The sequence below is a fragment of the Carex rostrata genome, chromosome 24 (assembly GCF_964058835.1).
Source record: "Carex rostrata chromosome 24, lpCarRost1.2, whole genome shotgun sequence".
Classification (NCBI taxonomy): Eukaryota; Viridiplantae; Streptophyta; class Magnoliopsida; order Poales; family Cyperaceae; genus Carex; species Carex rostrata.
The window spans coordinates 3,132,347-3,160,032 of NC_135941.1; the positions used below are offsets into that span (position 1 = coordinate 3,132,347).

The 27,686-nt window shown below is 31.9% G+C and overlaps 3 protein-coding genes across 3 annotated transcripts; 2 read left to right on the plus strand and 1 right to left on the minus strand.

The window, feature by feature from the left end:
- Positions 1–636: 636 nt before the first annotated feature.
- On the plus strand, positions 637–4,883 carry LOC144575509 (VAMP-like protein YKT61). The gene is made up of 6 exons (XM_078325675.1): positions 637–991; positions 1,554–1,651; positions 1,927–2,031; positions 2,439–2,504; positions 3,541–3,627; positions 4,645–4,883. Exons 1-6 carry the CDS (start codon positions 772–774, stop codon positions 4,693–4,695), a joined length of 627 nt encoding a protein of 208 aa, XP_078181801.1. The 5' UTR covers positions 637–771; the 3' UTR covers positions 4,696–4,883.
- Positions 4,884–9,131: 4,248 nt separating this feature from the next.
- FBP (Inositol monophosphatase family protein) lies at positions 9,132–11,917 on the plus strand. Its single transcript, XM_078325841.1, has 12 exons — positions 9,132–9,466; positions 9,564–9,611; positions 9,740–9,814; positions 9,923–9,984; positions 10,087–10,153; positions 10,579–10,692; positions 10,783–10,869; positions 10,960–11,030; positions 11,103–11,168; positions 11,263–11,349; positions 11,454–11,529; positions 11,613–11,917. Exons 1-12 carry the CDS (start codon positions 9,308–9,310, stop codon positions 11,718–11,720), a joined length of 1,020 nt encoding a protein of 339 aa, XP_078181967.1. The 5' UTR covers positions 9,132–9,307; the 3' UTR covers positions 11,721–11,917.
- Positions 11,918–14,716: 2,799 nt separating this feature from the next.
- LOC144575634 (soluble inorganic pyrophosphatase-like) lies at positions 14,717–17,785 on the minus strand. The gene is made up of 9 exons (XM_078325842.1): positions 17,622–17,785; positions 16,529–16,728; positions 16,381–16,409; positions 16,214–16,279; positions 15,999–16,106; positions 15,822–15,887; positions 15,463–15,583; positions 15,205–15,286; positions 14,717–15,022 (listed from the first exon to the last, which is right to left on the minus strand). Exons 2-9 carry the CDS (start codon positions 16,719–16,721, stop codon positions 14,980–14,982), a joined length of 708 nt encoding a protein of 235 aa, XP_078181968.1. The 5' UTR covers positions 16,722–16,728; positions 17,622–17,785; the 3' UTR covers positions 14,717–14,979.
- Positions 17,786–27,686: the final 9,901 nt, after the last annotated feature.

Genomic DNA, 27,686 nt, shown 5'->3' on the forward strand with positions numbered 1-27,686 from the left:
AATTTGATATTCAAAGCCAAACACATTTTTAATATAAATATAAAGATCATATTAAACTACTCAAATTAAATGTTCGAGTCAACAATACATTTTATCTCTACTCTTTTTTTTTATTATTTACTTAGATTGACAAAAGAGGATCTTTTACTGTCATAACTAAGCAAGCTGTTCTTTTAATTTTTAAATTAAAATAAATAACTTATGCAAGCGCTTTGCAAATGCAAATTCTGAAAGCTTTCGTTTCTGAAATTCAATCTACATCGGTGCCTTTGCGCTTTTGAAATGACACGTCGGACTTTGCAAGCGTAATTGCAAACCGATGGAGATGCTCTAAGAATAAAATAAATCTGTTCTTCGCTTAACTACGACGAAGAAGAACCTATTCGCACCGCACGTCCACTAATCTTTCATCCATCCTCTCCATTTCAGTCGAAACGGAGACCTTGAGTCTCTTACAAGCACCGCGTCAGTTCATCAGTCAAATAACTGATGTGTCATCTTCTATATGCATCCGACCTCCAATTAAGTTGACCTGGCAGTTTCTACGTCAGATCACTCTCTCCGTTATTATTAAGAAACGCAGAAGAACCAGCCGACAGCTACTTGGCCAAATCTCATATTCTTCTAGATTCGGTTTCGTCCATCTTCTCTGCTAAGAAAGATCGGAAAGAACAAAGCTAAACTCCATTTATAAGATTCGCTTCTTTCCCTCTCTCTGACAAGAGAAAGGAAGTCCTAATCGTTTGGTCTGATTTCGTCTTCTATTAATCGATGAAGATCACAGCTTTGCTGGTGTTGAAGTCGGATGCGTCGGCTTCTTCTTCTTCGTCGGCGGCGGGGGAAGGTGATTCACTCGTTCTAGCCAACGCAACAGATGTTAGCCATTTCGGGTACTTCCAGCGTGGCGCCGCCAAGGAATTTATTCTCTTCGTCGCTCGCACCGTTTCCAAGCGAACCCCGCCTGGCCAGCGCCAGTCCGTACAGCATGAAGGTCTTTATCTATTATTCCCAGATCTATTTACGTTTCTAAGAAATTTGGGGGAAAATACTGTGAGGAACAATTTTGGAAAATATCAGATCTTCGAGTGTGTATTGTTCTTGAGCGACAATATATTAGCTAATAGAATCATTAAGCATTCATTTTGTGAGACTCAGTTATTTCATCAGGCTGATTTGCGATTGTTCTTGTTCAACTCGATTTCTGTGGCTGTCATTCAGCAATTGACCATCTAATGTGTAATTGAGGGTAAGCAGCTTGAGATGGGAAAATCCCATCGTGTTTGATCAATGCCAGCTCATATGAATATCAATTGCAGGAACTGGGATTCTTTTTATTCTCTTTCTGTGCTGATCAGTAAACCAGTCCAGTATTAATTAATGCAGCTGTATAATTAACATCTTTTCCATTACATCGGTTTCATTCTTCTGAAACAAAATAGTGCACACAAACCAGAAAGCATTGCTGGGAACAATTTGTATTTCTTTCTCTATTGATGTTAATAAAGATGGAATCCTCAAACTCTGCTCTCGGTCTTCTTTCTTTACATATGCAGAATACAAGGTGCACTCATACAATAGAAATGGATTATGTGCTGTAGCATTTATGGATGACCATTATCCCATCAGAAGTGCCTTTTCACTTCTTAATAAGGTATCTAAATGTTGTTGAATTTATTGTTTCCTTTTGAAATGTAGAAGATAAACAAATCCTCTTTATCATAAAGAAAATATTCAAGATAGTATTAGAGGATTTGAGCTCAGAATGTTGAATTTCTTGATGAAAGATCTGGTAATTGTATGGTGAGTTGTCTAGTGCAAATTATCAACAGGTTACTTTGAATTTTAGCTCTAACTTCACAGTTCTGACTGGTACATGTAGCTACCATCCCAAACTCAGTTTATGATAGTATTTCTGTATATTTTTAGGTACTTGATGAATATCAGAAAGCATTTGGGGATTCATGGAAAGCAACCAAAACTGATGCAACCCAGCCATGGCCTTACTTGACTGATGCTCTTACCAAATTTCAGGTACCCTAATTTTTACCTTTCGCTTGTTGAAATTCCTTCGAGTACTTATCACTTTAAATGCCTCAAATTGAATATATAAAATTAAATTTAATGTGCATCAACTATTATGTATGCACCGTTTGCAAATTCAGAATTATTTCAAGAGTGGTTGATTGCAATTTCAGCTACTTTGTACCATTATTGCTGACCTGGTATACTGTAGCACAGAACATCATTATAAATTATTCCTCTGTTCTTGGGTTGTGCCTGTTTTGTAATGTAATTTTGTGTTGAGGTCAATGCTACTATAGAGCTTATTGGCTGTAGTTATATTTTTCTCTTTGTTACAAGCTGTTTATTGGTTGTAATTATATATTTTTTTTTTAATTTGGAAAGTATAACCAGATTTGAAATTTGTATGTGTATAGGACCCTGCGGAGGCAGACAAGTTGATGAAAATTCAGAGAGACTTGGACGAAACTAAAATTATCCTTGTAAGCTCTATATTATCTTGTGCTGATCTGGAAGCTTTTGAATTATTTGGTTTAGTATATTAATTGAAAAGAATTCTGATGATTTCAGAAGCTAAGCAAATTTGACTTCTATGCTAGATTTAAAACCAAAAACCCTCTGTGCTTCTCTTAAATTGCTTCCTTAGAAAAGAAAATTATAGATGTTGCAGAATATTTTGGTTCTTAATCAACTATGCTTTGTCTCTTAGTTTATTTATTTAATTAGTATTTTTTTTTTTCTGTCACTTTGATGTGCTTGCATAATTATACTAATTTTAATTGATTTCTAAATTATAACAAGGCATGAGAAGTTGCCAAAACATATGGTTCTCCAAATATGTGCTCTTTATTTTCTCATTTTATTAAGTTGTCTCTTGTAAGAAGTTATGGTCTTGTTTTATAGAGTATGTTGGCTTCTGTTTAGCACAGTAGGTATTATACTCAATTATACACTTTGGTATGTGTGCATAAATTATGCTAATTTACCCCTTGGTCGGAATCAATTCTTTCCCATCCAGATGAGAAATTATTTCATTTATAATTATTTGGAGGGAGATTTTAGCCCACTTAAAGCTAATGAGTCGGGATGGAATTTGGTGGGAATCAAAATTTTCAAATAACTATATCCCTACTTTTTCTTTCTTTTCCGGAATTTTTAAGAATGGATGAAGAAGAGAACTTTAATAAAAGGAATTATTCTTATGAACTGGTTTATCTGATAAAAAGAACTTCACTTCAAAATAATATATTTTGAACTCTTGCAATTCAATAAATTGGACTCTTTAACAAAAATTCATTACGATCAAAGAGATTACAATACAGCATAAGAAATATACGCTTATTTCTGTTTATGTTTCTTTTATTTATTGTTTCTTTTATGTAAAAGAGTAAGTTCTGATTCACAGAGTCTCTTGTAATTTTTTTTCAGTAAAATAGATAAAGGTTCTACTCATTTATACATTTTGATATGTTTGCACAATTATACTAATGTTGATTAAATTTTGAAAATGTAACACAGCATAAAACAATAGAGAGTGTACTTGAAAGGGGTGAGAGGTTGGACAGCTTAGTTGAGAAGAGCTCTGATTTAAGTGCCGCTTCCCAGGTAATTGCAATATATATTTGTAAATAAATATAGCTGTATGGACTGTAAGAACTAGGAAGTTTGTGTTATACATTGCTATAGAAAATTGTCAAGTTAGAGGTAAATTTGCATAACTTTCGTTAGATTTGCAAAACCTGGTTTTGAGTTGTTTAATCCTCAGTTGCACAATTTGATGCCTAATATTAACTTATTGGAAGTTATAGGGATCACTAAGCCCGAACTTAATTAGGTAAAATATGGGAATGTAATTCACCAAATTATGGTTACTAAAGCTGTAATTGGTTAGGTTGATCAGAATTTGGGAGTGGTGGTACCATATAGGAATTGAGATCCTTGCTGCAAAGCGTCTATTTTCGTTATTATTTCTAGTTTATCACGAGTAAATTACACAAATGGTCATTAAAAGTATCCTTGCTCACAATTTTCATCCTTAAAAGTTTCAAAGGTATAATTTTAGTCCTTAAAGTATCACTAGTTTATCATTTTGGTCCATTAAGTTTTTTATTTGTAACAAATTAGTCGTACCATTTTCACCGATCAACAAAACTGAATAAAGATACATATTTGCATCCATGGCAAAATGATATACTTTATGATATTTATGGTAAGATATATGTAAATATTATTCTAATTAATTTATGATAGCACAAACATTAATACTAATATAAATTCAATTGCTATTTCATGTCATGAATAATTATATCTATTTTCATATTATTTATATTATTTGATGACTATATCCACACTAGTTTCAATGCTAAAAAGGTGACACTATGATAGATGAAAATATCATTTTGTTTCACAATGGATGTTAAATGTATGACCATTTTGATTTAAACTTAAGAACTTTTAAGGACCAAAATGATATTTTTGTAACTTTAAGAACCAAAATAGCAAGCGAATGATACTTTAAGAACCAAATTGTAAATGAGTGATATTTCAGGGACATTTGTGTAATTTATGTTTTTTTTTTAACTTCTAAAATGGAGCACCTTATATTAACTTCTTATGGTACAGATGTTCTACAAGCAGGCCAAGAAAACTAACCAGTGCTGTACCGTGCTCTAATTCCAGTCTAAACATATTTGGTTGCCTCTTCATTATGTAATGGTAGATCTTTGTTGTTGTTTTTTTTCCTTCTTTTTTATTATTTTTTTTTATCTGCATATCTATTGATGGTGATCGTGAAAATGTAGTGTTGAATGTTACAAATTGATAATATTTGTTTGATCTGTGTGTTTTATTATTGTCCACATTTTCCAGCTTTCACCTTCCGACCTTTATAGCAATAAATATCTGAAAAGATAGATGCATCATAGGTTAACCATTTTTTCATATTATATTTTCCTTATTGTATTGTTACGATTTTCATATTAAACACGTATTGCTGAGTTGGCATATGTGTTTTATTTTATAATGGTTAATTTTGTGTTCCATAATATGTCATTTAATGGTTAACTAATATAGAAAATTAAAAAGTTTAACAGTATGTTGTTGCTGGCAATGATAATAGTTTTTTAACTCGGACGTGCTTGATCATTTGCTATATTTCTTGCAATAGATCTTCACTTTATTAAGAAGAGAAATATTATTAAGCTTCTCTAATCATCTCAGTGGTTGAGGGATGTCTTACGTCAAGTCTCAGTGTCTTTATTTTGCGTTGTAATCACAACAAAAGGCGCAGTTTAAGGGGAATCCGAATCCGCTGCTTTCCGAATAGGAGAGTAGGTATCTGTTAATCAAAATCTGACTGTTGAATTTTTTTCATGCACGAATTTCAACACAGATGAACAGTTAGGTTTTGAATAGTAGGGTTCTGCTTTTCTATTTGGAGAGCAGCAGAGTTCAGCGCGTTTAAGGGGGGAGAAAAGTTTGTCTCAAAGAAAAAAAATTAAATTAAATTAAATTAAGTGAAGGTACATTTAATTGATTGCACCAAGATATTAGGCTTTTACACGTTGGTATCGTGGTGGCTCACTAATAATATTACTGGGATATTTATTTTTGGTGAGTTTATCGTACATTCACTTTTATATTTTTAATAACTTTTTTTATTTAGAAAGTTGAAGTGTAACCTTCCACAACATTCTACATTGAGAGCGTTGTCCTTTACCACTAAACGAAAGCTAGTTTTTAAATTTTTAATAACTTAAAACTCTAAAACTTAAATATCAAATAGTATAATTAGATATGATTTATATCATTTTCTTTAGATTTATGTAAGAGATTATAATATTTTGACTTTGCTTTATATCATTTTTAATATTAATTTTTCAACTTATTAATTTATATAAAAATTAAAAGTGATTTTTTATGAATTTTTAAATAAAATAATATATATTACATCGAACAGTTTATGTTAACATTAAGTATTAGAATTTTTATTAAAAAAAATTAATGGACGCACAAAAAATATATTTGATCCCTCGTTTAGTTTAACTAATAAAAGTTAACAACATTCTGATGACTTGTTTGATGTGTGCCTCAAGCTTTAAGAAAATTCTTATTCGTCTAGTACAAATTGCAACTTTATTTCAAAAGTATCATCACAATACAATTCTTTGTGGCTTCTTTCTCCGAAACTGACGTGTATTACTCGGTGCATTTTACCTTTTGTATCGCAGAAGTACAGAATATCCATTTTTACTTGGAAGATTCTTATTAGCATTTTAAGTTTGAAACTTTAGTTGGAAGACATATTATTTGTTGACCTTAATTTCGTATCATATTTGATATCTTATTTTATATCTTGTTTAACAGTTGAAATAACGGCTTAAATAATCTGACTAGAAGATTCACAAACTGAAAAATAAATTGAGTGAAACTATGGTAATATGCATATTATGGATCGATTTGCGCCATAGATTAATATCAGCTTTTGTTATCGTTACTTTGCATAGCAAACTGCACCTGGATAAGTTAAACAATTATTTTGTACCAAAGAATTTTTAATCATAACCAGTGTTTTCTATGATATGATTTTCCTTTTCTTTTTTTTAATTATGATTTCCCTTGTTACAAATTTAACTTTCCATAACCATAATTGTGGAAAATTGTTAAAGAATGAGATTGTGTTACTATACATATATAACAAAGATTGGTATGTACTATCTGTATTATGAATTAATATCTCTGCTTTCAAAGTCCAAATAGTTAATATGAACCGTTCAACATAATAATCTATATGAAAATGTACTAGCTTGTAGATTAAATTTTACATTTTTTGACAATGTTGTTACTATATTATATTGTAGAACACAACCTTAGGCAACTTTTTTTTGGTAAATTTTCAATCCCAACTGGGAACAAGTTAAAAACAATACAGTAATTAGCGTGGGGATCTTTAACGATATTCTTAGCATAAAGGAAGCTCAGTGCACCAAAATCAATTTTATGCACATCACCATTGACATTTTTTTTTTTTTTTTTTGAGAAAACACCATTGGGCATTGGATCACCTGACACCCAACTCGCTGACAGCTGTGTGTCTATGCTAAGGATTTTAGCATTTCTGAAAATACTTTGTCAAGTTCTTCTTGGCTTATAGCCTAATACTATGATCCATCACAGTCATGACGAATTCTCCATCTAATCAAGCATTCCTTTATTAAAGGAAAAAAAAATTGTTGGTTATTTCTTTGTGCCCTCACTAATGGTGCTTTTAGGAAAATTAAATTTAGGGTAATAAATCTGGGAATTTTCCGGTGTGACCATGCAAAACTTTTGAAATAATCAATTTTCTTATGAAAATATCATAATAATCAATATCTTTATACAAACTTAACATTCTTCTTTCCGTCCCTTTAATTTATTTAACATTTTGTTCAATTATCATATGACAGTGTTCATTTAATGATCCCTCAAAGTTCAGAGAGCAATTTGAATTATCCTGTAACATTCTTTTATACGGACTGTGCAAGAAAGGTGATCTGAGAAGACATTCAATTTTCTAGTTAGAAGGATATGGTTATCAATTCAAATTTTATAATAACTGAATAAAAAGTTAAATAAATAAACGAGAATAAAAAATTGTTAAGTTTGTATTAAGATATTAGTTATTAGAGAAGGGATCCAATTACATCATTTTATGGTGACACATCTTGATACCATATTTTTATAAGTTATTTTTGTGATTTTAAAATCCAAACAGATGATCCGAACCGTTCAACATGATCTCCGTATTAAAATGTGCTTGGAGTCCAAATTTTACATCTTTTGAAAAAAAATTATTATTTATTAAGATGTGTACAAAATTGTTGTTTTTAGACAATTTTGAACCATTGAAAAGAAATAATTTTAAAAAATTCTAAATAAATAGTAATAAATTTTCAAAAAATATAAAATTTGGTCCCAAGCACATTTTAATATGCACATCACGTTGAACATTTCGGATCCACTATTTGAATTTTGAAATCGTAAAAATGACTTATAAAATTATGGTGTCAAAATGTGCCTCCATAAAATGATGTAATTGAATCATTCCTCTAGTTATTATGATATTTTTATGGAAAAATTAGCCATTTCAAAAAAATTGTATGGACACTGGAAATTTTCTCTATTTTTTTATTGTCAAAAATCTCTGTCCACCGATAGCAATGTTTATGTACGTACGTGTCCTTTGAAATTAAGCATGAAAGAAACCCCAAAAAAAAAAAAAAAAAAAAAAAAAATTAAGCATGAAGTCCGTACAAATTAAGATTTACACTTTAAACCTGCTGACTCGCTGATGTGGTGATTTGTCGATGGCGTCTGGCAAACATGTTTTGGGAGGGGTGGGGTGCAAAAATTCTACTGGCAGTTATCAAGAGACACACCCCGTTCGAAATCTTACTCTGTTTGACATATTTATTTAATCATTTTGTCACTATATTTTTTTTCCCTCAATGAGTTTAAAATATCTAAGGTGCTATGGGTTGAAGAAACTGTTTGTAATGATCAGGTACACAATTGGCCTCAAACAGATGGGTACAAGCAATCAACCTTCCACCTTTTTGGCATCTGACGGACGCGGTCGCGTTCACTTTGAACTACAAAACAAAAATCCATAACTTCCTCTAACCTCAATCCAAAACGGACAATTTGGCATCTTCTCTCCATTTTATAATAGCTGGAGAATTAATTCTTCAAAATTTCGAGCACGGCTGACATGAATGCAGATCTCCAATTAAAATAACTGGAGATTAAAAGCAAGTCCGAAGGCTTTAATGTTATCTTCACCCGCACCACGAGGCTAGATTCACTGCAAGAACGCCACGTGTCATCAAACTTCCGATTGGCCCAGCGGATAGCCCTATCTCCAATCTTCATACTCCAACGCCTCGTTTACTAATAACCATTTTGATTAGATTAATCAACGCAATCATAGTTCTGTGCACACTTAAAAGTATTTTAAAGAAGGTAGCGTGACTAGCGTCGACCGTCAAAACCTGGCAGTTAAGTGGCGAACTTATCCGGATCCGACCCGTTATTGGGTCCGGATTATAATCCACATTCCACACCTTGAATTAAACATTTAACGGGTATCGGGCGTGGTGATTAGTGAGAGAATAAAACGCAATTCGACATGACGGACGTCTACTTATAATCCCCGCCATTTGAAGTTTCCTCTGCTCTGTCTGTCCGAGAAAAGAGAGAGACACAGAGAGAGAGAGAGAGAGAGAGTTGAGAAATCAAAGCAACCATGGATCATATGGCGGAGGCGCATCGGACGGATCTGATGACAGTAACCCGGTACGTGCTGAACGAGCAGTCGAGGTATCCCGAGGCTAGAGGAGACTTCAGCATTCTCCTCTCTCACATCGTTTTGGGTTGCAAATTTGTCTGCACTGCTGTCAACAAAGTATTTGTTTTTCTATCTATGTTCTTCTTTTAATGATTCTTCTTCTTTTTTGCTGAAATTTGTGATAAGTTTACTGGTTTGGTTTTAATCAAATTAGGCGGGTTTGGCAAACCTGATAGGCCTAGCAGGAGAGACGAATGTTCAGGCAAGCTCTTCTTTTACCATCTCTTGTGAATTTCATTTTCAAAATAATTGGAGCGTAAACGGTGAAGCACAACTCTACAATTCTTGTTTCTTCTGATTTGTTGAGTTCTGTTTATTTTGTAAATTCAGGGAGAGGATCAAAAGAAGCTTGATGTGCTGTCCAATGAAGTGTTTGTTAAGGCTCTTGTCAGCAGTGGTCGTACTGTATGTTTTCTTTTTCTCTTTTTATTCATTTAGGAATGAATATATATTTAGAAAAAACAAAACCTAATTAATTTATCACGCTATCTTCTTCTTTTTTGGCAAGAACAGTGCATCCTAGTGTCCGAGGAAGATGAGGAAGCTACGTTTGTAGACCCTGCTCTTAGGGGAAAGTGCGTATTTATAAATTTCTTTTTCGTTTTTTTATTGACTTTTTTGTGACATTTAACTGTCTGGTACTAATAATAAATAATTGCGTTTAACGCGGGGCACAGGTATTGTGTAGTGTTTGATCCACTGGATGGCTCTTCCAACATTGACTGTGGTGTCTCTATCGGCACGGTATTAATTTCTTTCTCTTAAGTCAGAAACCTCTTTAATTTTTTGATGGAATTGGTCAATTGAACCTTGAGCATCACTTCTTTTATAAACTAAAATTAATTAATTTACTGATCAATCCCTTGAATTAAACTTAATGACACTAAAGAATAAGGTTATTTCTTTTGGCGACACTTTAAAATGAAGTCTTTAATTTGAGAGACGCTATGTCAAAAGTTGTTGTAAGATGTAAAAAAAGGTAGAACATATTCCTATTAAAGGAAAAGAAAGAATAGTGCGTTAGGCAAATTGTTTTTCCACTTTATCCTCTCTGTTGGAAGTGCAAATTGTTGGTTTTATGTTTTGAGTAAATTACAAACAAATCCCTTTTTTAATATTATTCTTGTTTTAGTCCATGAAATTATGAAATGTATACTTGTTTTATGTAGATATTTGGAGTTTACATGGTCCAAGATTCAAAGAATGTTACTCTAGATGATGTGTTGCAACCAGGAAAGAATATGCTTGCTGCTGGTTATTGTATGTATGGAAGTTCATGCAATGTAAGTTTTACATATCTATCTTAACTTAAATGAGTATTTATTTTTTACTATGTGAAATTAAATTTTAATGACTAAATTTTGTGAATACAGCTGGTGATTAGCACAGGTAATGGTGTAAATGGATTCACCCTTGATCCATCTCTTGGCGAGTTCATTCTCACTCATGCTGACATTAAGGTCTCTGTTAGTTTCTGATTAATTCAATTATTGTAAATTTCTTACTAACAGTAAATTGGTCACTTAATATCTAATTTTGAATCAATGTAGATACCAAAGAAGGGGAAAATTTATTCAGTCAATGAAGGAAATGCAAAGAATTGGGACAAACCGACAGCAAAGTAAGCATTGTTTCAGATCTTATATTTTATATGACTCTTTTAATCCTTACGGAAATATAATATTTTTTGCAGGTATGTTGAGAAATGTAAGTTCCCAACAGATGGTTCATCACCCAAATCTCTGAGATACATTGGAAGGTATGTGTAATTGAAACTCTAAAATTCTACCTAAAATGTATCTTTTTTTATCATACCAGTATACAACTTGATTCTTTTTGCATAAAATGTGCAGTATGGTTGCTGACGTGCACCGTACCTTACTCTACGGAGGAATATTTTTGTACCCTGCTGACAAGAAGAGTCCCAATGGAAAATTACGGTAATATATATAGATCGAATATCTAATGGATATATGCCCATATATTGTGTTGTTGTTGTGTGTTACTTCTGTTCTGAAATGGGTTCAATTTTTTTTGTTAATAGTGTTTTGTATGAAGTGTTCCCCATGTCTTTTCTGATGGAGCAAGCAGGGGGTCAGGCATTTACTGGAAAGGAAAGGGTATGATAATTATATCAGCATGCAATTCTATATTTTAGTTATAATTTACTAAGCTTACTATTGGATACTAAATATGAATGTAGGCTCTTGATCTGGTGCCAAGTAAGATACATCAGAGGTCTCCTATTTTTCTTGGAAGCTATGATGAGGTGGAGGAGATTAAGGCTCTTTATGCTGCTGAGCAAAAATAAACTTCAACAAAAAAAAATTCTTTATTTTTACCTCTTGTTATAATTGTATTTAAATGTGTCACCTCATGTATGATAGCCGTGTCGTGACCGATCGATCATACATTCAGAGGACAGAATGTTCTCATAATTCCTCTGGGTTGTATAATAGCTGTTTACTTATAGTGCTAATGAAATATAAATTGTAAACTTCCTGAAAATTTTATCTTGAAAGCAAAATTGTTTCTGGTAAACAGCAGAGTACCTGGAGCAAACTCAGATATAATAACTACCACAGTAATTGTAGAAATGGTTTGCAGGGGTACTGGCACTGCCAATAACAGTACCTGCCAATAAAAAACAGTTCGTCCTATCATTATTTATATTTATTTGTTTAGTTGGAAAAGCATTACTAAATTTCTATCAAAAATAAATGATAACAGAACAAGTGCACAATTCGCAGGAATTAAGGCAGTAACCCAGTTGGAGCTTTTCTCCACCTAATTACACGCGTAAGCAGAAAAAATATAGCTCTAAGAGGGAAAATTGCAAAAGACTACTACACTAAAGAAGATACATAAGAAAAAGAAAATACTGCTCAGGCTGTAAGGAATAAAAGGGGAACCCAAATGATCGATCGCATAGCAGAATTTTTTTATTTTTAGAAATTAATATAAATAGTATGGAAAAATAGAATGAATAGCTTGAATGTTTTATTTGATAGAAGGATCATGTTTTTGTTTCTCGGAACCAAAGTTTGGAGCTAGTTTTACTTTCGGATCCAAATCATCCCACATGCACCACGGATTATGTGTGGACATGGCCACATGGGATACGAAACATTCTAAAAACTTTGGATTTGTGAAAAATTTAAGACTCCAAACTTAATTATTTCATCCACCCACCTAACCGAAAATTATCCGTAGAAATTAATAGACTAGAAGAGGGAGAAATAAAAAGATTACAATAGTATTTTTATTGGTAGAAAATTTAGTACGAATTATACTTATTTTAAAAGTTAAAAAAGTTTAGAACGGTATAGATTCCATCGGTTCTAAATCTTTTCTTATTTTTTTAATGTTTTCATCGCAACACGAAATGTTACATACTCGCAACGGAAATAGAAAAGTTTTAGTTTAGATAGGTAATTTTGCTTACCGATCTAAATTTTAAAGAAGACGTATGATATTTAATTAAAATATTCCTATTGTTTATATCAGTCTAAATTTTGCCGATTATAATAATTGAATCAGGGTTTACATCCCGAGCGTCCATTTTTTGTTCTTTTCTAACATTCTTTTTCTTCCTTAGTCAGCGGCTTTTTTTTTTTTCTTTGAAACTAAATGTTCAAATAGCGTTTATTGCATCATAACGAAACGGCTAAAAAAATAATGCTATTGTCATATTGCGCCACTGTAGTGCTCCTGCGCCAACACGAGATCATGTGGTGCGCTACAAGTCTCGCAATAACAGCACAGGAGCACAATTAATTGCTCAATTCTATCCAATTCGCTTTCTTGGTTTTGGCACATAAATTTTTTGAGAACCTGGCAGGAGCTGCCATTTATATTGCTTTTAAATATGAAAGGATGGTTTTGGCAAAATTGAGGAGCCCTGTATATACTTTTTTGTTGATCTGGCACCTGGACCACATTTTTCCCTTTTAATTACTTATATTTATTTTGGTTTATTCGGCCGTTCAATCCAGTCCTACTGTAGGGGTGAAAACGGAGCGGATAATGCTAATACCATATCCGCATCCGTCGAATAATGAGCGGATACGAATACGGATACGGATAGTAAACGGATATCAAAATTCAAAATCAAATCCGCCTTAAACGGATACAGATACGGAACGGATAGTCCACGGATACGGATTCGAATACGGATATAAAACGAATAATGGTCGGATAATTAAGATATATGAACTTCTAAAATACAAATATTAATTAAAACATTAAATATAAATATTAATGAACTTATAAGAGATGAAAGATAATCTATTCATATAATATATATATATCAAATAAGTGTATGGTAACAAAAGATGTTGTGGTGTAGTGGTTTGAAGCTTAGTCTTAAGGCATTGAGATGGGAGGACATGGGTTCAAATCCCACCTATAGCAAATATTTATTCCTCTTTTATATGGGTTTGGCCAAACTATCCGAATCCGGATAATCCGGATATCCGCTCCGTTTAAGACTCCGAATCCGTATCCGGATCTTTTATGGATTTCCGAAAATTATTCGAATCCGTATCCGGGAATTATCCGAATCCGGATTATCCGGATTCGGATTATATCCGGATACGGAGCGGATATCCGCCGGATAATCCGGCTCCGTTTTCACCCCTAAGTCCTAGTCTGCACTTGATTTTCAATTGTTTATTTAAACGATCTCATGGACATAGTGAGGTTCCATAGCACTCTCAATGGATCCAATTGGGATAGAATTCTCCGATAATCTAAATATGAATTTATTTAAATTTTATAAAATTTATATGTAGACTTTATATTCAATAAAAATTTGATTATTCTTAATATGAATTCATATTTATTATTATAGCGGATTTCAATACATACGTAACACAAGTAAAACATAATGATTTATATTATAAATGGCTTTACTTCAATAAATTTATATAATTAATTATAATTTAATATCTTTGTATGTTTAGTTATAATATAATACATTTAACTTACTATAATTTAAAATTTTAATCCAATATATAAAATAGAACTTTTTCTAAATCTATGCAAGGATCCAATTAAAGATCAAATATATTTCTTATATATTCAGATATGCGGATATACAGATTCATTCATATAAATCCGAGTAACATATCCAATAACAGCCGTAGACTACCTCAATCTGAACAGCCGGTTTATATCAGCAAAATTTAGGCCAGAACAAACTTTCAGTACCTTGATTTTAGGATGGTAAATTAGTGTACGGTTTCACAACTCAAGAAGAAATGGAATCAGTTACCAAACGAGCACAAAAATAAAAAGAATTCCAGATAATGAAAAGCGACCCACAGTAATTATATTCTTTCAGTATCATACAACCAAAAAAATAAAATAAAATAAACAGAAGAGCAATCCCGGAAATGCCCAAATAAAATAAATGAGCAGAAGACCATATCTATACTTCAATAATTTCTTTCATATATAATCCAAAATCCAAAAATAAAAGGACTCCACGACTTCATCAAATTGGAAGACTTCATAAATTTAAGGCTGCAAAAATCAAATTATTGTTCAAGAATACTAGCCACAGCAATCTAACGTCTCAAGCTGTGCAAAATGTACTCCGCATAGAGATCCCTGCAATTGCAAAAATCAAATTTATTTTTACAAATTGTTTTGAATTGCTATAAGTATTGGAAGGTTCCAATTCAATCAGTTTTCAGAAAGAAAAATGAGACCGGGGAACTGACGCTTTAATAAAAATCTATACAGGTTATCATTTATTCAGAAAATGAAAAGGGAGTTAAACTAGAACTTACATGGAGTACTGGATAGCTTCACGAGCAGTGTTTGATGGCAAGAAATCATCCACAGCCACATCCTTGTTCTCATTTTTCTTGTCTAACCAATTTGGTTAAGTACAATCCAAAATTAACCAGTTAATGTTCTTTACAAAAATACACAGTAATTTGAAGCAGACATCATCCCGAAAAACACAAAACAGTCAATATAGTTCTTATTCAGAAAATGCATTAGAGTGTACCAATATAAAAATAAAGTTTGTGGTAAAAGGATACAGTCCTCGAAAAAGCGGCGAATCTCCTGGAGACGGTGAGGGGAGAGCTCACTGAGGTCATTCAGGTGCCTGAATTCTGGGTCATCAGCACAAACTGCTATTATCTTGTCATCCCTCTCCCCCTATTTTTGTTCAAACCAGCAAAGTAAAAAAATAAAATATTGAAAGAAGACTTCACTAAGGAGTGCTTACTTGAATGATATATCTAAAAGTCTAAGGAATGCTTACTTAAATGATATATCTAAAAGTAAATTTGCAGAATTACATATAACTATCCAAAGAAGACTTCACTATTTACATTTTCAACTATAAGAAACCTCATCAGAAAAAAGTAAATTGAAATTAAAAAGAAAGGAAAACCTGGTCAATCATAGGCATGAGACCAATAGCTTTGGCCCGGAGAAAGCAACCAGGCAGAACCGGCTCCTAATACAAGAACACATTTTTCAGACTAAGTAAGAGAATGCCCTTATATAGTTAATGTCAAATCAAATTACTATGTCAAAAGTCAGATGTGCAGTTAAATAAAAAATATACCTGCATGAGCACTAGAACATCCATTGGATCATTATCTTCACAGAGAGTGCGTGGAATGAACCCGTAGTTGTGTGGATACACAACTGATGAGTATAACACACGATCAACCTACAATTCATTTGTACAACATTTATCAACGTATTATTGTAGTAGTTAAAATGTATGAAATTTATTAATCCCTTGTTGATCTATCCTTGCCAGATCATTATCAGTACCTTAATCAATCCAGTTTTCTTGTCAAGCTCATACTTGACTTTGCTTCCCCTTGGGATCTCAATAACCTGTAACAAATAAAATAAGAAGCAAAAGTTATCAAGAATGTTAAATAAATATAAATAGTGAATGTTCCTCAAATAAAATTTTCATATCAAAAAGCACTTACAACATTGAATATAGCTGGAGCTCCGGGGCCTGCCCTCGATCAAAACAAGAAAGAAAACGAATTTTTCAATTAATTGAAACTGCAATTTTCTTAATGAAAATTAGAACATAAAAACTTGAAAGAAAAAGGGGAGGCACGATAGTTGTACCAATTTCAAGGTCATGCCAGGGGTGTGCAGCAACAGATCTTCTTTTGAGGGATGAGAGAATCCTTTCATTCAGTTTTGGCACTTGTCTTCTATCTAGCACCTTTTTCCCGTTTCCATTTTCCTGTGCATTTTCTGATTCTTGCCCATTTTCAAGGGTAAGATTTTCTATTTTTGTTTCAATTTCCTTGCTCATGTTTTCCCTAGAGATGAATCAAACAAGATTTTTCTTAGTTATGAAAAATCTCTTCTGTTAAGCTAAATATCCATAATCACCACCAACATTTTTCTCACCAGTACTGCTTCTATGTAGATTATATTATTATTACGGTTTATATGAAATTATCATTATCATTAGCGTAATCATTATATTTATAGATGAATATAACAAAAATTTAACCACAAGTGACCCAAAAAAAAACAGACTTTTGAAAACCAATTGAAGTGGGCTTAATATTAAGAAATCCATTAACACAACAGGAAGCACACAAATTGGTATCAAAATAAGTACCAATTCATGCAAGTTGGTACAGGTTCTTCTACCACCGGCATAGCTACAACTTTCTCATTTTCTTCTTTCTCATTTTCTTCATTCCCATTTTCCTCTTTCTCATTTATTTGGCTAAGTTTATTCATGTTTGCGGTTTTCTTGTCTGATCTCTCCCTTGACAAATCAAATAAGATGGTCTATCTGCTTTGCTTATTAATTTCTCGTTTTATTTAATTTTTCTTTTCTATTGATTTCATTTTTATTTAATCAAATCTCTATTGATGCATTTATACTATGAAAAGCTTGACTTTATTACAAATGTTTTATAAGTTCTAACTTGACGAAACTGAGATTAGTGAGGAAATACAGAGACAATGGAAAAGAGAAAAATCTAAGATTTGCAAAAGAAAATCAAGTAGCAATCCATGCAATTGCTCGCCTACACTTATCGGCAATTTTTTAGTACATGTGATTGCACAAATCGACGATTTCTAAATAGTCAACTAGTAAGACTAATGTTTAGTAACTACTTATAACAAATCAAAAGAAGAACATACGAATAGCGATAAATAAAACCGATTAGAAGAGAAAACAAAAATTAATCACCTTGGGGTTTGAGATGACGAGAAGCAAGGAAGTAATAGAGAGCTTAATCAAAAGGGAAATATGCTTCTGCTTGAATTGGTTATTTCTCTCTATAAGTCCTCCTTTTTATATACCTCTGGAATAATGAAAAGTGAAGGGGAGAGACCGAGAGAGGAGGAGAGTGGCTGAGTGGGTGGGGTGAAAGTGTGGGGTCTGAACTCCTGAAGTATCTAAAAATTCGAGTTTAGATGGAAATGCACAGGAATCCTTCAATATTCGTGCTATATCAGATGAGACGGTCTGTATCCAAACTCAAATTTTGAGTTACTTTAGGAGATCCGAATTCGGGTCAAAGGGTAATTATTCGGACGAGACTGCCATGTGGAACTGACTAAGCACTGGAGAAGAAAATCGTGGAGACTGGAGAGCACGAAATAGATATCGATGCCAGATCATCTCACGCGCCGAGCGCCCTTTTATTCAACGAATCTGGATCCTCTGGAATTCGTACTCTGTAATCCACTAACGGGCAAGTTTATCAAACCTCTGAATTGGCCACTTTCTTTTACAGTGACAAATGAATTATTCGGATTCGGTTTGACGAGATCAAAAATTCGTGATTCGAATATAATTCAGATATAATTCGAAAGTTATTCGAAATTATATTTAAATTATTTTTATGTTTTTCAAAAAACAATTAGAGAATGAAAAATTGCTATCAAAATTTTTCAAAATTTTCAAATATCAATCTTTTTTAAATCAAATTTTCAAATATCAATCCACCGTCAAAAGTGAAGCTCCATGTGCAACTGTGCAAATAGCCAAAAATTTTGAATCATTAGTATGAACTAGAGTAGATGCTAAAAGTTAAAAGCTTTACGGTGTGAAGAACACATAAAATAGCGTCACGTAGCAAATGCCATGTCTCACCCACGTGATGGAGACGTCTAAAATGACGTTCATGTAAAGGAGAAATAGGAGCCACATTTATGAATTCTCAGCGCTACGAGCGACGAATAATTCTGAAAAATTGCGATTTATTCTCGTTTTATTCGGTCAAAGGTTCGGTCAACTGTATAATTCGTTGTTCAGTTCGAAAACACACAAAAAACATTTTTTTCGCAAATAAAATCCGAACCTTGTCACTGTGTTTCTTCAACAATAGTTGTAGCTTGTGACATACACTGTTATAATAAACATGTTACAGAAAATCGATACAGTCAACTCTTTTCAATTTCTAGCTTTCTCCAGTTCTTATAAAACAAGCGACATCACGAATTATACTTCTTTTGAATGTCAGAGATGATTGAATTTTATAATAATACAACTTGCATAATTATTTTTAGTAAGATATTTGTCAGAAAATAAAATTAAGATTGAATCTTAATAAAATATGAGAATTGAACTTGAACTTACAAAGAACAAATTGTTTAGCGTAGTCATACAAAAGCAAGATAAAACTGCACAATTTCGTTTTAAATAATGTCTTGCATACCGATTTTGAATCATGATTTTATAACATCAGTGTCATTTCAACTTATATAACACTAACTCTAAAATCTATCAAATCAACCTCAAACGATGGATCCAAACCGTTCAAACCGATCTACTTCATTAGTTGTGCATTTACATGCAAAATTTATAACTTTTCGAATTTATTTAGTATTAAGTCAAGCGGTCAAATATGTGAGTTTTAAGTTAATTTTAATACATTCATTTTTCAATATTTTTAGCTCTTGATTTGATACTAAAATAACTCGAAAATATAAAAAAAAAAATTGTATGTAAACGCATCACTCATAATGTAAATCGGTTTGAACGGTTTGAATTAGTCGTTCAAAGTCGATTTGATAGGTTTTAGAATTGGTGTTATATATGTTGGGATTTCGGGTAGGTTATAGTGCAACAATTCGAAACAGTTCAAGATTTGCTCACTACCCGAAAACCAGAATCCAAGTATAAAACTAATTCTAGGATTAAAACAGATTTTACCACTAGACACGCAGCGAAAACTTCAAGTCTAGTCTAGCGGTAGCCTTCTTCTCCTTTCCTTCTTCTCCTTTCGTTCCGTGTCAGATTCACGTAACAGCCCAGCAGTCACGCCTCTATCAATATCCACACGAACAAATTCAAAATCAACAGTCAACTGGTATGCTAGTACCAATCTGAAAGCCCCGTCTTTTCTCTTTCTTTTTCTTATGTTTTCTGATATGTGTGAAATGGAATTTTCTGGAACCTATGAAACCGAACTGTTGCATGTATATTTATAATGCTTATGCATCCATTCAGTCACACCATTTGGTTGCACCTTTTAGAAAACGTGGTCTGATCTGAGATCAGATCAGATCAAGAATTTGGGCCTAGCCCAATAAGACTTAATATGTTAATTCAGTCCATATTATTTGGCCTATAGAACACTTCTTACAATATAGGCTAAAATGACATTGATATTATATTAGTCAAACTCCTTTATAATTACTTAATAAAGCAAAATAAATTATGGATCAATATAATGTCACTTTCACGTCTAACAGACGCATGCCGTTTGAAGGAGAATGGAGGCCGCACTCTCCGTATCAAAGCAGGAATTAGAATAAGACTTATAATATTTAGAGTCTATGGAACACAGAAAAATTACTGTAAGGGGAAGGGGGCCAAAACAAAAGGCATCTTTTCAGATTCCTTGATGTTCCAAAGGCACGTAATTTTCTTTGAAGAAGTCTTCTACCATTGATTAATTAATTAAATGATAGTTTCCTAATTTTCTGGGAACATGCCTACTACGTCAGTGATGGTTACCATGTATTGATCACGTTTTCGTTATTTTTTTCTTTTTGCCAAGATCACATTTTCATGAGAATACAAGTAAAAGTTAAATTTTTCATGCAATTGAATGAAAAGTATTTAATTATATGAGGGGTTTAACAGCCTCTGTCAGGTCTTTCAGAAAAATAGAAAATAGCACAAAATGTGCGTCGGAAATTTTGTTTTATAAGTAACAGATATCAAGGATAATATAATAAGATGGGGGAATTTCATCTATATCCTTCAAAAAGTTAAAAATTACTTATTTTCATCTCTAAAGTTCATAATATCATATTTATCTTCTGAATTTCTAAAGCTCAAGAATTTACTCAATTATTACCTTTTCTATTAGAAGTCATTTGAATTTATAAAATATCTACTTAACCCTTTATTAAAAAAATATGTGGCATGTTTAAGAGAAATCAAGAATGTTTATTTTTTTTAATTGACCAATTGTAAAGCAAATGATTTATTTTTTACTTGTGACACACAACCGTGTGTCTAAATATTATTGTTTATGCATCACAAGTAGAGAACTGAATTGTATGTTATCGAAAATCTACCAATCATAACATTGAACATTTTTCTTACATATACTATATATTCTTATTTTTTTAATAAAGAATAAGATGGGTACTTTATAATTTAAAATGAATTTTAATAGAAAATGTAAACTAAATAGCATTCATGAGTTTTTAAAATTTAAAATTTAGAACGATAAATCTGATATTATAAATTTTAATAGAAAAATATGTAATTTCTAGATATTTGAAGGTGTATATAAAATTCTCCTAAGAAAGCGTTCAAACATGTCTAACTGGCGGCACATTCTCCTATTGGGAGACCTGTTCGGTGCTGGTGCACGTGGACAACAATAAAAATAGATAACTACGCGTATGCGCGACTTTTGAGACCTTCACAAAAAAGTTATTATGCGACCATTATTTTGCGGCCATTTTTATTAATATTTCTAAAAAAAAAATTAAAATTTTAAAAATGCTTCTGTCTCTCATTTTTTTTTTTAAACATGCTCTAACCGCCAGAATTACGGGCGGCCCAAAACACAAGCGGAGCGCCCGTGGCTGGGGCGCCCCATGGCCCCTTTTTTTTTTTTTTTAGAGAGATTTTAGTATTTTGATTTGAATAATTTTGTGAAAAAAAAGTTTTCTTATTTAGAATGTATGCCAAAAAATAAAATATTTGATATATTTACGAAGTGATGTCGTAAATTTTTATAACTTTAATTTTTTTATTTTTATTTTTTTGGTAAACTTTGATTTTATTTGTCAGTTGGATATCACAAGTCTAAATATAACACTAATAAGGACTTGGCCTTTATTATGGTTTTTATAATATATGTATAATATACACATATACATATACATATACATATACATATACTAGTATTTTGATTTAAATAATTTTGTGAAGAAAAAGTTTTCTTGTTTAGAGTGTATGCCAAAAAAATAAAACATTTGATATATTTATGAAGTGAATCAAGCTGGATCTAATACGCCTTAGTTTAGACCGAAATTTCATACAAACTAAGGCGTATTAGATCCAACATATCAAAAAAAGAGTATGCATGTGATCCATGACATGATGTCTCTTGGTTAAAGATCTCCAACATATTGCATCTCCAAATGACATTCATCAACATATATGTGCATACATAATAAAAAATAAAAATTCTCAGTTAAAATTTTCGTTCAAAATTATAAGAAAATATCTGTACATAAAATTAATTGAATTTATATAACTTTTATACGAACCACTGAAAATCAATTTCGTAAAAAAAAAATTTATTGCATATTATATGAATTTACGACATCACTTCATAAATATATCCAAATGTTTTATTTTTTGGCATACACTCTAAACAAGAAAAAAAAAATTTCACAAAATTATTTAAATCAAAATACTAGTATATGTATATGTGTATATGTGTGTATGTGTATGTGTATGTCTATGTATATGTCTATGTTTATGTGTCTGTGTATATGTGTATGTATATGTGTATGTATATGTATATGTATATGTATATGTATATGTATATGTATATGTATATGTATATGTATATGTGTATATTATACATATATTATAAAAATCATAATAAAGGCCAAGTTCTTATTAGTATTATATTTAGACTTGTGATATCCAACTGACAAATAAAATCAAAGTTCACCAAAAAAATAAAAATAAAAAAATCAAAGTTATAAAAATTTACGACATCACTTCGTAAATATATCAAATATTTTATTTTTTGGCATACACTCTAAATAAGAAACTTTTTTTTTCAGAAAATTATTCAAATTAAAATACTAAAATCTCTATAAAAAAATAAAAAATAAAAAATAAAGGGCCATGGGGCGCCCCGCTAGTTACTATGGAGCGCCCCAGTCATGGGCGCTCCGCTTGTGTTTTGGGCCGCTCGTGGACCTGGCGGTTGGGACATTTTTAATAAAAAAATTAAATGTAGGGTTATTTTTAAAATTTAGTTTTTTTTAAAGGATATTAATAAAAATGGCCGATTATTTTGTGACTTTTAAGAAGCTTCTCACTGTAGAGTAAAATATTTAATATGACAAAAATATTATGTTATTAGTTAAGAATTTAGCTGGACCGATTCGCACATGAAAGCAGCCGGTGGTTTACCCATGTTCTTTCTTTCTTTTTTAAATAAAGATGAGAGTTTACGCGTCTATCAGCTTTTAATATCTATAATATACAAAGATTCCTCAGCCAATTTCAAAATTCGAAAAAAAAAATATTTTTATTTAAATTTGACAGGATTAGTTTCTCATTTTATTTATAAAACATGGCCTCAAAGTGGATTATTATTTTCATGACATTACTTTGATTCTTGTGGAGACAACGAAACGAGGTTATATATATTCCATGGTGTGAAGATGCCAACGTAGCTAGTAGCAAATCGAGCAAGGAAGGATGCAAAGCTATGGGATCTGTATTATAGAAATTTAAGAAGAACAGATTATGCTAGTGCGTATCAGGGAAGGAGGAATCAGTTAATCACAGAGATATTTAATTAATTTAATAATATAGAATTAGTTGTTATAATTACATTTAGCAATATAACCTTGATAGCCATCATTGAGTTTTCAAAAAAGATAACTTGTCTTACCATTACATCATTATTACAAAAGAGTTATTACAAAAAAAAGTTATTATATTAAAATAAAATAAAAACTCCGTTCTTATGATCTTATCTGGTGGCATTGTCATCATTAAAGCAACGCTTTTACATCCTATGAATTCTTCTAAGTTGATTTGATGCCTAGTCTCTGCCCTGGTAAACATACCTCATCTCAAAAAAATTCCATACTGAGAAGTCGTAAAAGAACATAATGGGTAGCAATGTTATCAGAACCGGACCGGATATCGAACCGGCAAAGCTTCGGTTCAACGGTTCACTGGTCAAACCGATGGTTCAACCGGTTCAATTGCTGTTTTTTTAAAACACATATAACTTGTTATCTTAAAGCCTAACTGATTATTTATTTGCATTTTCTGAAGAGGAATAACAAGAGTAGGTATCTAGTTAAATAAACATGTAACTTTAACAAAAAAAATAGCATGTCATAAAAAAAGGTTATGAAATATATTGCAAAAAATGAGGTTCTTCAACACTGAGCTTGTATACTGGAAAGTTTATATTGGAATCAAACTAAGCTTATACTATAAAAATTGAGGTTTTTGAACACTGACAATATTGTCAAAGGATAAACTTATTTGCCATTATAGTCACTCTTTTGTAATTTTCAGTTTGCTGGTAAACTCTGTCAAAGCAGCACCTCCTTGTAATAATTTATGCTGTTGCATTATTGAACCGGATAAGTGTCCAGTGTTATTCAAAAACCTCAATTTTTATAGTATAAGCTTAGTTTGATTCCAATATAAACTTTCCAGTATACAAGCTCAGTGTTGAAGAACCTCATTTTTTGCAATATATTTCATAACCTTTTTTTATGACATGCTATTTTTTTTGTTAAAGTTACATGTTTATTTAACTTGATACCTACTCTTGTTATTCCTCTTCAGAAAATGCAAATAAATAATCAGTTAGGCTTTAAGATAATAAGTTATATGTGTTTTAAAAAACCAGCAATTGAACCGGTTGAACCATCGGTTTGACCAGTGAACCGTTGAACCGAAGCTTTGCCGGTTCGATATCCGGTCCGGTTCTGATAACATTGCACGTAACAATATCGTCACAATGAATAAATAAAAAACAAAATAGGAACCCTTTTGCAGGAGCGATCTGAAAAACACGGTTGCACGATTGCACGAGGTTGTTGCAGATTGTTCTTTTGACATTATACAGCAAATCCCTCAAAATAACACGATTGCATGAGGTGAAATTCAAGAATTTCATAAATTCCCTTCGAAAATTTTGAAATTACGTATTTTCTCCTCTAAAATTTATAATATCATAGTTGCCCTTGTAAAAATTAAAAACTCACAACTTTATCCAATTTATTACTGTTCTATTAAAACTCATTTTAAATTTATAAAATACTCATTTACCCTTTATTAAAAAGTAAATAATATGTAGTATGCTTAAGAAAAATATTTATTCATTCAAATTGCCGTGAGCGAAAATTGTTCATTTTTCTTACTTGTGATACACACACAATGTATGCCTAAATGCCACTATGCTTTACAAGTAGAGAAACTGACCAATTATCTTCGAAAATCAATCATTAGAAGATTGAATATTTCTCTTACACATACTAAATACTTTTTATTTTTTTCATAAAATAAAAAATGAGAAGTTCATAAATTCAAAATTAGTTTTAATATAAAAGATAATAAATTGAGTAAATTTGTGAGTTGTTCAAATTTAAAATGGTAAATATGGTATTATGAAATTTAGAGAGGAGAATACATAATTTTGAGATTTTTGAAGGGTATACGTGAAATTCCCCCATAACTTTCAGCTATATTAGTGATGCCCCGGATTCAAATCTGCTTTTCTTAAGAAAAGGAGCATCTTCCTATTCCTCCATCCGAGCCGTTTAAAATCGATCATATTGCTTCAATTACATCTGATTTGTTTTAATAGATTATATTGATATAAAAGAAAAAAGCAATTCAAGTCGTATAATTGATTTTGAACGGATCGGATGGAGGAATAGGAGGGTGCTCATTTTCTTAAGAAAGAAAAAAAAAAGCAAATTTGAATCCGTGATACCAACAAAAAGAAAATGCAAAGAATTCCACATGTAACACTAAGATATCCATTAGGTGTCATTAAACTCAGCAAAAAAAAATGTTACAAACCATGGTCATAAACTCATAACGCAATAGCATGCTCTTTCATAAGAAAAATACCAAAGAATTCCACCATTTGGTCTCAAACCAACTTTTCAAGAGAAATACAACCATAGTAGAATGGGATACATTATTTCAGTTTAATTTTATTTTTTGCAGTAATAGTTACTCTTGGGCTTTGTCCTCGGGCTTCCACTGGGCCGCGGTAAGGGCCTTCTTGATGGAGAGAGCATGGATCTGTTTCATCTGCTCAGCGAGAGCAGTGTTAATTAACCGGTGCCTCTCCAGTAGCCTCTTCCCTTCAAAAGTGCTAAAACACTATCTCCACTTCAAAGCCACCTTATCAATTACAACAAATGCGACTGTTACTAGAATAGGAATGGTTATATTTATATAGGGAGTAGGCTATGGTACTATGCATAGCACAAATTGGTTTGTACTATGAATTATATCTTCATTTTCAAGATGATCACTATATGAAAATGTACTTACAGACTAAATTTTACATTCTTTTAGATATTTTTCTATAGTTTTAGATAGGTTAAATATCACTACTTATCAATGGTCTATAATCTTTAGATTAAGTGATTTTCTACTTGTCTAAAAGAGAATAGTAAAAAATTCAAAAAAATGTAAAATTTTATTGGCAAGTACATTTTCATACGAAAATCATGTTAAATAGTTCGGATCAACTGTTTGGAATTCAAAAATGGAGATATTGATTCATAGAACTGACCAATATACGCTATGCATGATACCATAGCCTCACTCTAATAATAATCATAAAGGAATTCCGAGGAAGAATTTTTCTGGCTTGGACACAACTGATAATTGTTAAAGACATATTACAAAGTCTGATCATGTATAATTATAAATACATAGATTTAATAACAGACTTGCTTGGTACAGTGCTTTTTTGTACTCTCCAAGCACCTTCACCAGTATTGTATTTTTCTTGAGTTATCAAAACTAAATGATGGTACAATGGTACATGGAGTGCTTTTCAGGGTTTCAGTACAAAGGAGAAATATTCATTTGGGGTTTTAAAGCACTTATCCGCTGACCTAAAATTAGAGGTTCAAAGTACTTGTTTGGATCCACAACAAATCCAAGTACATAAAATAAAAGAGAAAGAAAATAGATAGAGGATTAATTGGTACAAAACCAGTACGTACCTATAGAACGCATTTTACTAAACCAAGCTTGAATTTGCCAAAATAAAAAAAAATAAAAAATAAAAAAACAGTAACTACGTACGTGTTTTACTGGCACCATGACAAACACTTTTTTGAGGGTTTGATCCTCTCTGGTGATATACAAGTAAAACTGGAGCACAAATTTAGAAACGGGCTGTACATTTTAGATCAGATTGTCTTGATCAAACTCGAGTTTTAATCATATATCAAGATGCAAAGAATACGCTCCTTAATATTTGCTTAATTAGTACATATTTGCAATTGCAGGCATAGAAACAAACAAGAAAAACCATACAGTATATATCCAACAAAACATATGCCAATGCCACTGGAGCGCTAATAAAAGTAAAAATAAAATAAAATAAATAAAGCAGATTGTTTGAAATCTTGCTGAACTATTCCATGCACTAAAAAGGACCAATTTCAACTTTCTTTGATATCATAGGATATCGATCATCTAAGACAATTTTGGCCTCCTTTGATAACCTTGGTAAACTCTCCAGCTTCTTCAAGAATGCCACACCATCCATTAAATCATCAAAGCTTAAGATAACCAGCTTCTCTAACACAGGTGCAGTGCTCAGAAAGAAATTTGCAACTTCTAGAATCAAGTCAGGACATCTAAAATCAGTTATCTCAACAATTTCAAGGCAGTTAAACAAGTTGGATTCGATTCCTTTCAGCTCCCAAAACGATTGAGCAAGTGACGATAGAGGGTAACTCTCTCCGCAAAACTGGAAGAAAAAAAATCAATACAATGGGAAAATGAGATTCAATAGAAAGATCAATTAAT